This window comes from Lithobates pipiens, unplaced genomic scaffold (assembly GCF_037356315.1).
Source record: "Lithobates pipiens isolate NorthernLeopardFrog02 unplaced genomic scaffold, aLitPip1_a1.2 Scaffold_8, whole genome shotgun sequence".
NCBI lineage: Eukaryota > Metazoa > Chordata > Amphibia > Anura > Ranidae > Lithobates > Lithobates pipiens.
The window spans coordinates 127,148,188-127,166,164 of NW_027507903.1; the positions used below are offsets into that span (position 1 = coordinate 127,148,188).

General features: G+C 41.1%; 1 protein-coding gene and 1 long non-coding RNA gene across 2 annotated transcripts in view; one reads left to right on the plus strand and one right to left on the minus strand.

Annotated features, from left to right (window-relative positions):
* Window positions 1-709: 709 nt before the first annotated feature.
* Window positions 710-17,977, minus strand: part of LOC143962108 (src substrate cortactin-like) — a 114,321-nt gene continuing 97,053 nt past the window's right edge. Inside the window, exons 14-18 of the mRNA XM_077471434.1 lie at window positions 16,558-16,703; window positions 9,485-9,595; window positions 9,132-9,399; window positions 7,069-7,113; window positions 710-2,847 (exon numbers count right to left, since the gene is read on the minus strand). Of these exons, the coding sequence (XP_077327560.1) occupies window positions 2,711-2,847; window positions 7,069-7,113; window positions 9,132-9,399; window positions 9,485-9,595; window positions 16,558-16,703 (707 nt within the window). The 3' untranslated portion in view covers window positions 710-2,710. The remainder of the gene's footprint in view (window positions 2,848-7,068; window positions 7,114-9,131; window positions 9,400-9,484; window positions 9,596-16,557; window positions 16,704-17,977) is intronic.
* The window catches only part of LOC143962110 (uncharacterized), a 767,356-nt gene continuing 762,523 nt past the window's right edge, over window positions 13,145-17,977 (plus strand). The window contains exon 1 of the long non-coding RNA XR_013270631.1: window positions 13,145-13,398. This is a non-coding gene — a long non-coding RNA (uncharacterized LOC143962110). The remainder of the gene's footprint in view (window positions 13,399-17,977) is intronic.

Sequence of the window (17,977 nt, forward strand, 5' to 3'; positions counted from 1 at the left end):
GATCACATGACTCCAGGCTCTCTGGCTGACGTCAGCAGGGGAATTTCGGCCCGCCCACTGCAGATATCAGACGGGGAGAGCTGAGAGCCTGGAGTCATCTTATTGCTGGAAGATATTGTTAAAACAGGTAGAAATCTTTATTTGTTTGTAAAGAACAGGCACTAGGATGTCGCTTTTTATCTAACAGATAAGGGATGATATAAAGATGAGATAGTGGTTTAACAATCAGTTTAATCTTCAAATACGGAAAGGTTTCTTCATACTAAGAGCTGTGAAAATGTTGAATAGACTCCCTCAAGAGCTGCTTCTGTCCAGCTCAGTAGATTGCTTTAAAAAAAGGCCTGGATTCTTTCCTAAATGTACATAATATAACTGGATACTAACATTTATAGGTAAAGTTGATACAGGGAATATCCGATTGCCTCTCTGGGGATCAGGAAGGTATTCTTCCCCCTGCTGGAGCAAATTGGTTCATGCTTTGCTGGGTTTTTTGCCTTCCTCTGGATCAACTGTGAGTATAGGATTGTGTACATGGGATTGTATGATTATTTTTCCCTTTTATTGGTTGAACTAGATGGACTTGTGTCTTTATCCAATTAGACTAACTATGTAACTATGGTATGCTTGTTAGGTTATGATATGATTAAATTATCAGGTCAGTTGCTAAATATTGATCAATTTCACATAAAATTGATATAAAAGTCTTAAAAAGTTTTTCATAAGTTTAATGCAGAATAATTATTGAAGGTTGCATTGTGGATAAAAATAATCATATAAACTTTGTTGCAAGTGTAGAAATTGTACATGTAAAAACTCAACTCCAGCCATGACTTTTTGTTCTTTGATCAGTTTGAAAAGAATAAGGTATTTATTATTGTCCTTGATCCTTTCGGAGAGATTTCACCTTGCTTCCTGTCCGAGCCGGTGAACGGTGAATAAATTAAGTGGTTGTCTATGGCAATGGTTCTTAATCATAGGGCCTGGTAAATACTTTGAAACCTGCCATGCCCTAACACCCCTCAGTCTAAACAAACACTCATACAATAAAAGTATGGGAATAGTAAATATGTATTTAAAATGTAATAAAAAGGGAGTAATCAGTTGAAAATATGAGTTACTGTTATTTAAGTAGACACCAAAAGACACCCTCTGATATGCGGTCTCAATAGTTGTTCTCATATTCATCCATCAGTGGACCCCACCATGTGAAACTCCCTTATATTCAACTGCATGTCTTCCTAATTTCCAGCCCCCTTACATTCATCAGCAGCCCCTCAGAGTAAAATCTTTTATTGTTCATCCATCAGAATCTCAGTAGCCCCATGTATGCATCTATCACCAGTCCTCTACGAACAGCCTACTAACCTTTACCCAGTTCCAATTTCTAAAAAGTTCTTAACAACACAAAACTAACCACAACCATGTTGATTTTTCTTTACTGAATTATGAAACAAAAATGACCAAGTGTCACAATAGTAGGATGCCTGAGTCAGATCGCTGGTTTGGAAATAATTGACAGCCAACTATTGATGGTTTGGCTGAGCTGTCATTTTGCCTGTCACTTTAAGAAAGACACAGCCCAGCAGCGGGGAGGTTGTAGCTTGATAGTGTACAGTGATTGAGGACTACTAGTCTATGGGGCAAAAAGAGACAGACTCTGGGGTTGATTTACAAAACCCGGAGAGTGCAAAATCAAAAAAAAGTCAGCTTCCAGGTTGTTTTGTCCAAGCTTTATTGAATGAGCTAAAGTTAGAAGTTGATTCGTTTCTATGCATAGCTTCACCAGATTTTGCACTCTCCAGTTTTAGCAAATCAAACAAAAAAAGAGCTTCTGTTCCTGTGCTTGTGCTGTCTAATCTGCCCCTCTCTAAGCTGTAAAAAAAAAACTGTCTAAACCTGTCAGTTCCTGTGTCCTTCTCTGTGTACTGATCAGGATAATCATGGCTGCTGAGCCCTGACTACAGTGGTTAGTTTGCATCTCTCCATCATCCACAGCTCCCTCTGTCCCCCTCACCCCCTACATCTCTGCCTGTAAGCTCCATGTGTCTTTGTACCTGTCTCTGCCCCCCCCCCCTTGCTGCGATTAGTAAAAAATAAAAGATTACAAATTGTCACTGGCAGCCCCTCTAGGCATAACACACAGGGTAAATGTTTTATTAAAATGAAGCTTGTAAATACATTTTTACAGCTATATTCAGGCCGGTCACATGACTCCTGGCCGGTCTCCTACTCCGATCCAGGGCTACAGTGGGAGGGGCTGAGCAGTCACGTGACCTCCCCTGTAGACCTGGATTGGAGTAGGAGACCAATTGAGAGTCATGTGACAGGCCTGAATATAGCTGTAAAAACGTATTTACAAGCTTTCTTTTAATAAAACACTTACTGTGTGTTATGCCTAGATATAATAGAGGGACTGCCAGTAAATTACATGTTTAAGGTAACAACCAATTTAATAAGAGAGAGTTGAACAGTTCCCCATTAGATTGGAAAAAAACTACCATTTCCCATCGATCCCTTCCCCACTATGTCCAAAACGAAACAAAAAAATCCTTGCTGGAGTTGGGTTTGAACAACAGTTATGAATTTTTCACCTTACTTATATTACTGTCCTAAAAGACTTTCAAGTTACAAAACACAACTGGAATAAAATGTTTTCAAGAAGCATGACATCAGAAATCTGAACGCTGTGTATAATTGTAAGGTTGGGTTATCACTGCATAAGCTCCACATATGTAGCAGGAAAGAGCCCTCGCCGCCCATTGCAGGATCCAGTCCACCAACCCTCATCTATCATTTCAATGTCTGTGATGATATCCTGAGGTTCAAATGAGATCTCATCATCACCACCTGTGAATTACAAAACAGGAAGATGTAGATGCACACATTATAAAGATACAGTACATATTGTTTGTTTGTTTTTTTGTCCCAAAATTGTCATTTCCAGTACATTTTACTCCTGAAGATAAAATTCAGCTTGAATAAAATATTGGTCAGAACTTTATTTAAAGCCCCACTAAACTTTCGGTACAACTTTTGTGTACAAGCAGTGGTCTCTCTGGAGAGTTCTGACATATGCCTTGCCAAGTCAGAGTAAAGCCCCATACACACTATCAGTTTTTCTGATGAGTTTTTCCTTCAGATTTACCAAAACCATATAATATGAGGTCAAACCTTAGGAGTTTCAATTTGTATGCAATCAGGCAGGCCCTTGCACTACATGGTTTTGGTAAACCTGAAGGAAAAACGCAGCAGAAAAACTGATAGTGTGTATGGGGCTTTAGAGCTCTGCAATCAGCAACAAGCATGAGATTTATACATTTACTTATAACATACATGTGTGTCGGCAGTTTTAAGTATTATGCTGGGATAATGCCTGGTAATCATCCCGGTATTTTTTTTTTTCAGCCGAAGGCTGCTTTGATGATCTACCCTAGTGGCTAATTAGCATCAGGATTGGTTTTACAGGCAGCAGGAGGGGTCCTCCCATCTCGCCACCCGCCGGTGCTTTTCTGGCCTCTACCGTTCCACTGGCAAGCCTAGAATGAAGCCAACGGTTTCACTGGCTTACCAGCAAGCTGTTTGAGGACCAGGTGGTCCTGATCAGCTCTACGGTAAAGCAAAAGTGAAGCGACTAGTATTTTGTTACTTCCAGTTTCCTCGTATGTAAAGAGTGCCATTTTTAAATTGTGAAAGCATCTGTTCACACCAATCTTGGTGTGATCAGATGCCTTTAAGGGCAGAGGAGACATCTGGGGTCTAATAGACCCCAGATCTTTCCATAAAGAGTAGCTGTCACTGCCTATTGTTGTCAAACCTGGGGCTGGGGCCTCGGGGCTTATGACTGTCAAATTGAGAGCAACAGCTGTGTCTGTGCAGCCACTACCTCCCAAATGACATGAATGGGACTGTCTGCACGAGGATGCACAGAACACCTGTGCATACCCATGTAGGCAAGTACGGCCCTCGGATGGGCGTACTTAGCTGTACACCCATGCGAGAGCCATGTTTACACAAGGGCCTGTGTGAACGAGGCCTAATAGTAATTAAATGCTGTGTGAAATTTCTACTAACCTCATGTTGTTTTACCAGAGCAGTAAGTGAGTGGAAATCCTTCCAATGGGGATATATAGGTATAAATGCATATTTAGAAGAGCAAGTGAAGTGTAAGAACATTTGTCATGTATTTATTGCTGTCTTTGTTTCCGTAGGCAGATTTCCCTTCAATTTCTGTTCCAATGATAAGCGCCACCCACAGTAAATTAGGATTGTGCCATCAGAAGAAGAAGAGAAGGGAAATCTTCCCAGCGTGGACACAAATGGTAAAACAAACTTGCCAAAGGTTCTAAACCTTCCTTCGCTTTATCCAAATATGGATTTGGCCTTTAAATTCATTACCTTAACCCTCTGTACATTTGATTCTACTCTGTATAGCAGCATCACTTAAGTACACTAAAAATAGTCTGAAAAGGGTGGCAAAAAAAACAGAGCAATTATTGTTTTTAAAGTATAATATATTTGTATCTTTGGTAAATAGTTGGTATACTGTGTTACTCTTTGTGTATATGAAACTAAGTTCTGCTTTCATGACCAAAAGAGGGACTCACTCACTGACCTTGTTTATAATACTAGGAATAAATCATAATCATTTGTTTACACTAAACCTTCTCTCACCATCTGGCTGCTATGCTGTTTATTTAAACGGCACCTCTAATGGTTTGAGGTTTCTTTTATTTTTTGATTACTTTTAAAAGTTGGTAAACTTGTGCTGTATAGATTTTTTTTTTTTTTTTTTAATAAAATCTATATTTCACAAGTACACCTTTAGGCCTCAGGCTCTGAGACCCATCGTCTGTGAATGGGCCATGCATTGAAGAGGCCTGAGCCACCAAGTGCTGGGTGCAGACATCCCATCGAAATCCATTTGACAGCTGTGTACACTGTGTACAATCAGGACCACTCATCCACATTGTCAGATTGGGACAAGTGGCTGTTTCTGTGCAGCTGCTGCATCCCCATAGGCTTAAAAAGTGTTGCCTGCATGTAGCACCTGGTGCCTTAAAGAGGAACTGCAGTCTGCTCACATAATTTGTAATAAAAACAGCTTTTCCATTCTGAAGCTTCCCTCCAACCACTTTGCATATTATTTTATATGTACTGCCATTCTGTACTTGCCAAATATGCTGCAAAATCTCCCTCCTCTGAATCTGGCTGCATCGATTTTAACTGTGGGCAGCTGGAGCTGCTGCCTGTTCACTTCCTGGATTTACACAGACACACAGAAAACCCACCTCCAGCTCTGCAGCCCTGCAGTTCTCATTGGCCCTTGTATGACTCATCCCCCCTCCCTTCCTGGCAAACTCTCAGGAGAGTGATAGAGATGCCGCGTACACCCGACCAGACTTTTCGACGGACTAGGTCTGACGGTCTTCCCGACGGACTTTCGTTGGAGTTCTGATGGACTTTCCGAATGAACTGTCTTGGCCATACACAAGCACACCAAAGTCTGACAGATTTGAATGTGATGACATATGACCGGACTAGAATAAGGAAGTTCATAGCCAGTAGCCAATAGCAGCCCTAGCATCGGTTTTCGTCGGTTGGACTAGCATACAGACGAATGGATTTTTCGACCGGACTCGAGTCCGTCGGAAAGATTTGAAACATGATTTATTTCTAGGTCCGTCGGACATTTGGGAAAAAAAAGTCCGCTGGAGCCCATACACGATCGTATTATCCAATGGATTCATTTCATCGGACCTAGTCCGTCGAAAAGTCCGGTCGTGTGCACGCGGCAAGAGAGCTGTACATGATTTCATAAGCCTAGGCTAATCACCAGACAAGAAACAGGAAGTGGGCTGTATACAGTATTTACTGGCAGAAAAAAAAAATGTTTTACTATCCAAAGTTAATACAAGGGCAGAAGATTTAACAGATGGAAAGTTAAAAAAAATTACTGAAGGTCCGCTTTAAGCCGCTCAACACATGACCCATTCACAGACAACAGGTCTCAGCGCCTGTGTGAATGAGAACATATATTCTCTAAAGAGTGTCACAATGACACAAGTTTTGCATGGTATTATGAGATTTCTAAAGTAGGAACACAACAATAGCTTCTTTTATCTGTGTGTCTATGTGTAATTTAAACTCTGTATAGGGGGCAACACAGCAGGGAGAGGAGAGAGGGGAAGAAGGAGGGTTGGGTCACTCCTTTGGCTCATTCAGCATACAATATGGGCTTCAGCTACTGGGCTGTGTAAACAGAAATTTTTTTCTTTGGCAAAACAGTTAAGGCTAGCCTGGTAATCTAATTGCTCCAATTGTTAGCTGAAAATAGGCAACATGCACATGCAATATTTATTGTTTGCAAGAATAAAAACGTTTAAAAGTAATTTTATTTTTTAGCCTTGAACATAATAAAATAAGGGAAGTCTATATATTTATGAAATAAATAAAACAACACATTTATAAAGCACAGCAATGTACTTTATGGATGTGCTTAGCATGCCACCAGATTCAGGACTCTGAAGTTTGTGGACCACCACTAAATTAAATAAGGTAGTAAAAGAAAAAAGCCAGGAGAAGAGCCTGGTCACATGACCTGCCAAAGTCACATGTCTGTCTGCCGCCCAGTTATAAAGCTCTCTCTGCTGCATTAAGCAAATAGAACTTCCTAGATCTTCACAGGCTGTGTATCCCAATCCTGACTTTACAGTGGAATTTCTAACATCTCATAAGGTATCTGCATTTATTTAGCACTAAGACTGCACACAGACTAGACAGATCCATACATAGGGGACAATAGAATATGAGAACAAAACATCAGTAATTGCTCACAGTTTATAAATAAGAATTCTTTAATTTTCCCATAAAATTTAGGATGAAGCCTGGTTTGTTGCTGGTTTGCCTGGTTTGTTGCTACTGGCAACTACACTTTGGTTCCCAATTTCTTTTCTCCAGTTTTAATGAATCAGCCACACAGTACCACTGCATCAGACAAGTTCTATTTCAATAAGACTGTCTCACTATTGGTATTTTAATGGAAAATAAAATATACATATTTCAGCTTACCTGCTTCATAATCATACAGAGCAATAGCAGAGGATCCAGAGTTGCCTGTTTAAGAACAGAAAAAAAAGAATGTGTTCATTTTGAAAATAAAGCTTCTTTATAAAAATTATTGTTGAGTGCTGTGAGCTTACATGCATCTTTGAAGAAAACTCTAAAAGCAAATGCACTTCTAGGAAGAATCGAGTGACAATGACACTCTTTTATACATATTAGTGTATATGCCAGCCTCTTTCAACCAGGCTTATTTATATAATGTACCATAAGCTGTAGATATAATCATTATTAGCAGGGTTGGCAGAGACTTAAAGTGTAACTCTACTTTTGTCTCCAAAGAAAGTTCCCTTGGGGCGATCCATGTACATAGCACAGATTTTCACAGGCTATGTAGCAGGTGTCTGCCTTTTTCTTTACTGAAGAAAAAGCTGCTTGTTTTACTGAGTCCAGTCCAGGCTGATTCCTGGCAGGGAGGGTCTGCACTCATTATAACTGCCTGATGCACTTTCGGTGTTCTAATGAGGAAAGTTGCAATATCTGCATCCCTTTAGAAGTAGTTATCCAAAATTAAATTCCTATTGCAGGGATACCTAAAATGTTACTATCATCTTTGCACAGTTGTCTGAGAAAATCAATGAGCCAATCACACAAGCAGGAAATTACATTTCCGGGGATTGGTTATATAGGTATATAGGGGCGTGTTACTAACTGTGGGAGGCTGGGCTTTGTATTAGTGAACACTTATCTCTGCTCCAATCACATGGAGCAGAGATCAGCCTCACTTGTTGCTAGGCAGAATGGGGAGATGTACATCGGCATGCGCTGGTCGGGAACTGGTTAAAAGGGGCCTCACTTGCTGCCTAGAACTTAGCAACCGCTGGATTTTCACCTTGTTAATTGGCATGTTCTGCGGCCTTCAATGACTATGCTGATCAGGGAATTTATATAAATAGATGTCAATTTCAAATCATTAAATAAGAAGTATAGAAAGTGGGGTTTTTTTCAGAATCATATTTACCTAGATGGATGCAGCATTGATGCGATGCTGCATCTGTCCCCAGCCGGCTCTAAGGCTGAGAACCAAGCGATCAAACACTGCTGATTGCTTCGTTCTCAGTGCTCCGTGAGCAGATAGCTGGTGATTGTCAGTCTCCACTGTCTGTTCTGCCCCCCCCCCCCGCTCACTGGAGCGCTAAGCTGTGGAGAGGGTGGGAGAGGCTGAGTCGGGTGCCAGTCAAGGTTCCTGGGTGGATCCCGACCATATGGTCAGGATCTTTCCCCAGCCTGGACCGGCCCTGTGACGTCAGCTGACATCGGGCTGAAGCCTGCTGTCTTCTGATAATGGGTCACAGAAGTACAGAACAAACTGCACTCCTGTAATCCACAGAAGTACAGTCAAACGAGCTTTGGCTGTACTTCTAAAATTTTGTAGTGACAATATGTAGCCAATGTAGACATGGACCCTTTCACACTGCTCTGTAGCAAAAGCGCATTTTCAGATGCATTTCCTGTGTGTTTCTGGTGTGCTTTCAGGTTGCCTGCACCTGTGAAAAATAGACATGTGACTCGAAAATGCACCAAAAACGCAAAGCTATTTTGCCTTGATTTTGATGCGTTTTCCACTTATTTCAAAGGGGAGCTGCATTTTTGGTGCGATTTTCAAAACCGCACCAAAGATGCAGCATGTAGGACTTTAAAACGTACCGCACCCATAAAGGAGTGGTGTAAAGAGTCCCATAGGATTTAAAGGTAACAATGCAGGAAAAACGTACCAGTGTGGATGGCAGAGAAAACATTAAAGTAAATTAGTCAGGTTAGCTTCAAACTTGAAAGGTACTGTTTTGGAGCTATCACAGCCCTCAATATTATCAAATTGATAAAACAAACATAATATACTGTACTTATTCAATTCCAAATGATTTTGAACTGTATTTGGCTGTATCGGTTTTTATGTTGTGTTTTTGTATTTACTTTGAAAACCTTAATAAATAAAATATGTTTGACAAGAAAACATTTAGGTTTTTATTTCACTTCTTCTTATTATTTTTGAATGTTCTCATTCTACTCACTATCTTTTGGTAATTCTTCATAAAGCTCGTCCTGTTTTTGGTTAACTGGTTCATCCAGGATACATTCATAATCATCACCATCCTCTTCTTCCTGCTCCCTTGGTGGAGGATCTGGAATGGCTTCATACTCATCTTCTGTGATAGGTGGGGGGATAATAATGTCTTCATACGTCTCTTCCTCAGAGCCTGATTCATCTGGAGGGGGCACAGGAACCATCATCATTGGCAATTTGGGAGGGACCATTGGAGGTGCTTCATAGTTAGGATCCTGTAATAAATAAAGAGAAGATGTGAAGGGTATAAGATGTGGAAGATCCCATATCTAATATAAAAGTCTATGTAAATGTATTTACTTCATCTTCAGTAGGTTTGGAAGTCACTGTGGAAACACGTGGCGATGGAGTAGGAACCGGTATTGGAACTTTTTGCTCATGAGGCACTTCAATTTCTACATTCTCTTGAACCTACAACAAAATGAACAGTTTAAATTTTAATTCTATTTTTACCTTAAGTCTTGTACAGTTGTTCAGGCTCCTCACCTTTACTGAAACTGCTTAGTCATAGTGTGTATTAGAGGCAGCAGCAAGTCAGATTCAGCTACCCGGCTTGGATGGAGAACACTCACAGTCATCTCTCCCTCTTTCCTCCCCAGATTGACTACCCCTGGCCCACTCTTTTCTTTTTTTTGGATTTTAGTTTTGTCACTTATGGAGGCACATCATCACATTCTGGCCTTGCCAAGAATGAAAAGCATGCAAATGCAGCTTGCCTAGGAACACTTAAGCCTAGTATACACAATGAGATTATTAGATGAATGATCGTCTGTGTTTCTTTAGATCTCTATATCGAAAAGAATAGGTTACCAAAGTACGAAAATTTTTGTATGACAGACTAAAAATTCAGAAGTGATGTAATGTGTTGTAGTGCATTTGTATTGTATTTTCAGACGAAAAGTGTACTGATTAAATTTTTGTTTGTCCCTTCAGAAGATTTTGAGTGACAACTGTGTACTAACGATCAGATTATCGTACGATCTCGTTGAAATCTGATTTTTTTGTATGATATTCTGATTGTATGTAAAGGGCTTTACTCCTCCTTATTGACATCCCCCCATCAAGGCGTTTTGATATTTGCAAAACTTCACCAAAGAGTCAGCCCACTGTTTTTATCAGGGCCGAGGATAGGTGCTGTGATAGTTTAAAGAGGAAGTAAACCCTGATGAGTTTACTTCCTCTTTTTTTCCCTGCAAAGGTAAAGCATAATGGACTACTATGCATCGCATTAGTAGCCCATTATGTGTCACTTACCTGACACAGGAGCCAGCGAAGTCGTGCTGTCCCCTGTAGTCCGCCGCATCCATCTTGCTTGTGGCGTCTCGCAGCTCCGCCGCTGTCATTCGGCGAAGCCGCGATGACGTCACTCCCGCGCATGCGCACGGGAGTCGACAAATGCGGCAGCTCCATTTTTGGAACTGCCGCGTTCAGTGCGCCTGCGCGCCGCTGTCTACGGCGCATGCACCATAGACAGCGGTGCCTGTCTTCAGGCAAATATCTCCTAAACCGTATAGGTTTAGGAGATATTGCTTGGACCTACAGGTAAGCCTTAATCTAGGCTTACCTGTAGGTCAAAGTGGTTTGTAAGGGTTTACAACCACTTTAACAAAGCATCCTGCTGGCCCCTTCCACTAGCCATAATCTGTCTGCATTGTATAGCCCAGAGACCAAGTGATGATATCAATCTAAAATTATCTAACATAGGATATGACAAAAATTTAAAATCTTCAAAGTGGTAATACTTGCGCTCAGACTTAGTAAGATGGTGTAAAGCAGCTAACACAATTTTCTGACCACGAATTAGAAAATACCACTTCATAAATAAATGCAGCAGTAAACATGAATGAATCATATATGAAATAAACATTAATTCCAAGAATAAAATATCAATATAATAAAGAAGGTGTCCATTCAAATAGTCCCAATAGAGAATGCAAAAAAAACTGAATGTATTGACCCTCTAAATTTTCAGTGGTCAAACAGCGTCTTTATCACAATAATCACTAAGACTTCCCACACTCATACATCACATACATCTCCACAAAGCATCTTCTCCAAACAATTGCAGTGAATGTTCTACCTCCTGACGTTCAGGACTACACACTGTTGAACATCAGGTGGGAGCACATTCACTGCAATTGTTTGTAGAATGGGCATTATGGAGATCGTGATGTATGAGCATAGGAATCCCTAGTGATTAATGTCATAAAGGCGTTGCTTGTCCACTCAGATTTTTGAGGGTCGATACATCTGGTAAACAGTTTGGCTAACTCGCTATTTGTGTTGTGTGCAATATTCGGAGATTGTAAGCTCTAACGAGCAGGGCCCTTTGATTCCTCCTGTATTAAATGGTAATGGAACAGTACTATCTGCCCTCATGTTGTATAGTGCTGCGCAAACTGTTGATGCTATATAAATCCTGTATAATAATACAATAACATTTGCAAATATTCAAGTCTGTATATATGATTTGCCACTATTAAATGTCTAATTTCTGAACACAATATAATTGACTCATATATAATGTCTCTTTTTATGTAGTGAAACCTGTTTCTTTTCCCCTTTTGTGTCTTCTGAAAAAGAGGATTAGCAAAACATGTTGACGCACAGGGGCTCACTCGATATTATGTAATAACATTTTTGCAAATATGTGTAGCACTGACCCCCGATTATTTTTTGGCCTTACTGTTACCTTCTTGACCTCGTGTGCGTCTAGGGGTTTTCCGAGGTAGAGGGCCCAATGAACCGCAAAGACTGACACTGGATCCACTTTAGGGATTTTTATTTGCAAAACGTTGAACAAAACACAGTCTCTCAGTAGGGAATAGAGGGTATGGGTAGGAAAACTCAGGCACTCTTGGAACTGCTGACACTTGAATGCCTCTCTCTATGCAACCCAGGGAATAGCCCTTCCCAGCTGAATATTACAACTATCGGATAAATCCCCTTTTGGTAAAATTTAGCAACCGACAGGTGATTCAGATAAAGCAAAGTCTCTGCCACAGACTTGGTTGTAACTGAAGGATGAAATTAGAGAACTCTCAGTATCTTGCAGCCAGTCCAGCGATACCGTACGAGTGTGGATTCACCTGGTGTAGTTTCCAGCTTAGCTTCCAGGCTCTTGCTGAGCAGCCAGCCTTGTGCGTGGCCCTCTTCTGAAGAGTCCTCCCCTGGTTGCGTTTTCAGTTGCTGGGCCTCTCCAAAACTGAGATGGCACCGGACCACCTTGGAACCCTCCCTCCAGTTACTGTGCCTCGGGCTAGCCAGCCCCGAGACTCGAAAACGGTTGGATCCGCACCCCAGGCCATGGGGGCCTCTGGGGGCTGGTCAGGAGGACCAGGACCATGGAGTCAGAACATACTTCTGGACCGGAACCTCAAATCATGTGACCTCAGCAATTTAAGTACCCTCTCCCAGAATACACAGTGAGACAACGCACCCACTGATTGGTTCGAGAAAGATTGGCACCCAATGCGTCCAACCAGACTGCGTTCCAATGCCTGTCAAAAGTGACACCCACACTTATTGCCAGGCAGAACACAATACAGTCCAGCCAAACTGATACTGAGACCATAATTTACTACAATTAACCTTAAAACCCAACTATGGTCTTAGGAACATTTAAATTGACAAAAACATTCTCTTCAGGAGCCCGGCGCTACATATGATTTTAACTGACACTTGCTTTTTGTGTCATTCTTTTTATACTAGTGAGTGACATTGAAGAGAATGATTCTTAAAGAGGGAATCCACCAAAAAAAAAAAATATTAAAAGCCAGCAGCTATAAATACTACAGCTGCTGACTTTTAATAAATGGACACTCACCTGTCCCGGGTTCCAGCGATGTCGGCAGCCGAGGCCGATCGATCGCTCGGCTCTCGGCTGCTGCCGCCACCATTCTAGGTGAGGGAATCAGGAAGTGAAGCGAATCGGCTTCACTTCCCGGTTCCCTACTGCGCATGCGCGAGTCACGTCGCGCAATAGGAAATCTCCACGCTGTCACTGGGACCCGTGTGTGTTCCAGCAGACAGCGCGGCAGGGCAGGAAATGGCGTAGACTCCCACGGGAGTCTATGCCCGGAAGTGGGTGTAAATACCTGTCTTTGACAGGTATCTCCACCCCCCTCCCCCCTGAAAGGTGTCAATTGTGACACCGGAGGGGGGAGGGATCCGATCAGCGGAGGTTCCACTTTAGGGTGGAATCCCGCTTTAAAGTAAACTTTATGTTTACTCATAGTTACATAGTCAGGTTGAAAAAAGACACAAGTCTATGTAGTTCAACCCTAAAAATAAATAAACAAATAAAATAATATCATACAATCCCATATACCAAATCCTATACCTGCAGTTTTATCCAGAGGAAGGCAAAAAACCCCAGCAAAGCATCAACCAATTTGCTACAGCAGGGGAAAAAAATCCTTCCTGATCCCCGAGAGGCAATCGGATTTACCCTGGATCAACTTTACCTATATATGTTAATACTAGAGCTGTTACTATTTAAAATTTTCGTGTTCGATTAATTTTTTAAAAACGAATAATCGACTAATTTCGATTAATTATAACGCACATACAGATCAAACTACTTTTAGTTGATCTCCTTGCGTTGCAACTCTGCATTAGTCAGTGGCAAATGCGGTATACACTATATACAATCACCCGACACTAGTTCGTTTCCACAATCCAATACTTAACTTCACAGTTCACACAAATATGTTTTAAATTCAAACTGTAGCACTGACATAAGTCATTTTTTTTTTCCACAGTAGCATGACAATCCTTCCACCTCCGGTCTAACTAATCACTTTGACCTTATGGCATGGACCCCTGTGCAAACAGGTGGTTATGCAAGCGCGTATCAAAAGGGTTAACACAGACCATAAACTTCTCTCACATCTCCTTAGATCTCAGCAAGTACGCCAGGTCATGGGTAGAAAGAAAAGATCACCGCTTAAGTTTAAGATTTAATTTTTTGTGTTCAAACACAAACTATTCACATAAAGATGATAAAAACACAGCATGTAAAGCATGTAAAGCGGACAATCGTGTTAGTTCCGTAGGGCAGCAGCGGGTGACGTCATGTGTAGCTCCTCCCCCATACGCGTTACGTTTAATCAGAACCTTGACGTTACCGGACTCCTCCCCCCCTCCCTTCATTTGTAGACGGAGGCACTTGGGGAAGGGGGGATAAGTCCAGTGACGTCGATGTCTGTGACATCACTGGATCTCCCACGGAACTCCCTGAAGACCCGGAAGCCGGCGGAGAGGTGAGTACCGATCAAAAGAATTTTGATTGATTAAAAAAATTTATCGATTAATCAAGGAATTAATCTTTCATTTCCACAGCCTTAGTTAATATCATATTATGTACATTTGGGAAAGAATACAGGCCTTTCTTAAAGCAATCTACTGAGCTTGCCAGAACCACCTCTGAAGGGAGTCTATTCCACATTTTCATAGCTCTTACTGTGTAGAAACCTTTCTCTATTTTTTTAGACATAAAGAGTGCCCTTTGTCCTCTGTGATGACCGTCGAGTGAATAACTCAACACCAAGTTCACTATATGGACCCCTTATATATTTGTACATGTTGATCATATCCCCCCTTAATCTTCTCTTCTCAAGAGAGAATAAATTCAGTTCCTTATTGAGGCACCAATTAGGAATGATGCTCTGTTGGACCTGGTAATCTCAAACCATGCAGAGCTTGTTATTATGTTCATATAAAGAAACATCTGGGTAGCAGTGACAATAACTTGATTTCGTATCATGTTCGCTGTAAGCAAAAAACAAATACGGGAAAGATTTAAAAAAAACACTTTAAGAGAGCAAATGATAGATTGCAAAAGATAGTAGGACAAACCCCAAAAAGTTCTTCAAATATATTAATAGTAAAAAGGTCAGGTCTGAGCATCTAGGCCCTTTACAAAATAATCTAGAGTGGGTGACTGGGGACCAAAAGAAGGCAAATTTATTAAATACTTTATATGGGCCATCTTTAGGTCATGGACACTGGCATGCACTAAGACAGGAAGTTCACTCCCTATATAACCCCTCCCATTACTGGGAGTACCTCAGTTTTGTAGCCAAGCAATGTACCCAAAGAGGGGAGGGCCCTCTGTGTCCCGTGATGACACAGAGCGAGATCTGAAAGCATGGAAACAGGTACGTGCTCTTTACAGCCCCTAGTGGTGATTTTAGGCATAATGACATTTACTGTATAGGAGAAATCCAATGGAAATTTTATTCTTTTTTAAAATTCCTTAGAAACCTCCACTTAACTTATCCTGCCGCAGGGTTCTGTGATACAACCAAATAGACCCAATCTTCACCCATCATGGCGGGCTACGCTAAAAAAACCTTCAATCGGGGGTTCCACTGCCCTGAACCCATATAGCACCCTGTCAGCAAGCTTTATGGCACTGCAATCTGACCAAAGCACTGAATACCAGGGTTCAGCTCTCAAAAGAGAAGCGTTACAGGCAAAACCTTGTTTCTTCAGGCACGTGGCCTGGGTACCAACCACCTTGGCCTCAATGGTACTTTGTATGGATCCGGTTGCAAAGGCTTGCTCCAGCAAGGAATACTTCAGTGGAGCCTCTGCATAGCACATCTTTACTCATGACCTTCACTTAAGACACTGGCCAAAAAACTGAGGTACTCCCAGTAATGGGAGGGATTGTATAGGGAGTAAACTTCCTGTCTTAGGGCGTGCCAGTGTCCATCACCTAAAGGTGGGCTATATACCCATATAGTTATTACTATGGCTCTGTGTCCCGTGATATACGATAAAGAATTATCAGTTATACTCATGCAAGGCAGGGGAAAAATGGTCCTATGTAAGCTCCAGATTGATTTGTTAGAGCTCACACAGGGCTTTGAACCACTTTTCAGCCCCATGTAACAGAATTTGTCCAATCAGGAGAGGGCAAAGGTGGAATGAGTGACAGGCCTACCCAACCTTGGAACTGCTGGATATTTTACTTAGCTCCTTGCACCCAAACAGAGCAGTCGAAGAATGAGAAAAGGTGAGTGTATGCCACTAGCGGAGGGGTGTCTAAGTAAACCTTTCAAGTTGCCCTGTATGGGCAGATTCATTGTAAACATTCAACTACATAGACTACAGTATGTTACTCTGACTATTTCTCGTCCTTTTTTTTTTTCCTTTGCCTTCATTGGTTTTTGTATTGTTTTCTAATCAAAATGCAAGGTAGCCATTGTGACCAAGGATATCTACTGGGAGAAGAGATTAGTAACCTTTGGCCCAGGAGTTTGCTGTTAAAAAGGAAAATTCCTAGTGAACTGATATTTTGTAAGATTCAATTTTTTATCCAAACTGTGATAATACGGTAAGCAATTATTTTATTTATGTCTTACCTCTTTTTTTACTTGTCCTTGTCGCTCCATCTTGTCTCTCTTCTGTCTCCTTGCTCTCTCTTCTTCTGCTTTCTTTTGGTTTTCTTCCTCTGCTGTCTTGGCCATGTTTTCAAATCGTGATCTTAGATTCTGAGCATCACTTGTCACTTAAAAAAATAAATGCTGTTATTAGGATTTTCACTGTAAAAAAAATATTACACGACCTTATCTTTTTTTCTGCAGCCCTCAAGCATAAATGTGATCCGAACACAACATATACACTTTGAAAATGGTAAAAATCGGAAAAATAATACCTAGGCTCCTCAACACTCATTATATTACTGGGATACCCAGTTGAAGACACCGGAAGTGACGTAACGCGTAGGATACGGAGATCGGAAGTGACGCTCGCAGTAGAGCGGTCTGTTTGAATCAGTTTGCTGAGAATACTGTCTTATTTACCTCATTCGACTGTGAGTATTTTTAATCCTAAATAAAAGTGTGACCTTTTAAAAAACTTGCTACACTATGGTTGCCCTCATATTTGCTTTTTGAGCCAAATTGGAGTTCCTGGATGGAGTTTTATGGATAGAGATCTGAGAGCGACTCCCTGAGGCCCCCCTCCTCCCCCTCTTCCACCTGATATACTTGCAAGGAGACTGCATATACGCTATACCTTATATAGCGGGGAGGTAATTACCCAGTGTGTACACTTATGTGTGGAATCACCTATGTGGAAGAAGATCCATTTGTTTTGATGCACGTTAGAAGCACGGAATCACTTTATATGCATATGTGATACTGTCACTGAACTGTGTTCACTTAGCTAAATGATACGCATATTTTAGTTTTTTTGTCTACTGAATGCACTCAGCACTTTGCTTGCTTATTTTGTGTGCTTTAAAATATTTTTATGCGTTTTATTGCACGTAGCACTTTTTGTCATACCACGGAAATATAAGTTGCACTTAGCACTTTAATAGTTAATTATTTGTATACACAATTTAATGTATATAAACACTTTATTAGGTGATATATTAACCTGTATATTCTTATACCATGTATAGAGGCTTTCTATATTTTATTTCTATGTGTTTGGGGTGACTATACACTATTAGATTACACTCCTTTTGAAGGAAGCAGCCCCCTGGGGTTTCTCCTTTTTTTCAAAAGGCTCCTGGAAGCGCAACACCAATTTACTTTTAATTTTGTCTGAATACATGAGGTGGTGTCTCGTCAAAAGTGTTTGCGGCATCCAGTGAATAAGTACAGTCCACTTTAATCTCATATTAAGCGCGGGAGCCCATTCAATATCTATGGTCTCTAGTTTATTAAACTCAAAAAGGCTTGCTCTGTCATCCTCCTTTCGTTTTGGGGATTAGCACACATATGCTTTCTTCCGAAGCACCATCAATTTTTGCACTCCTGCTTCCATACATAT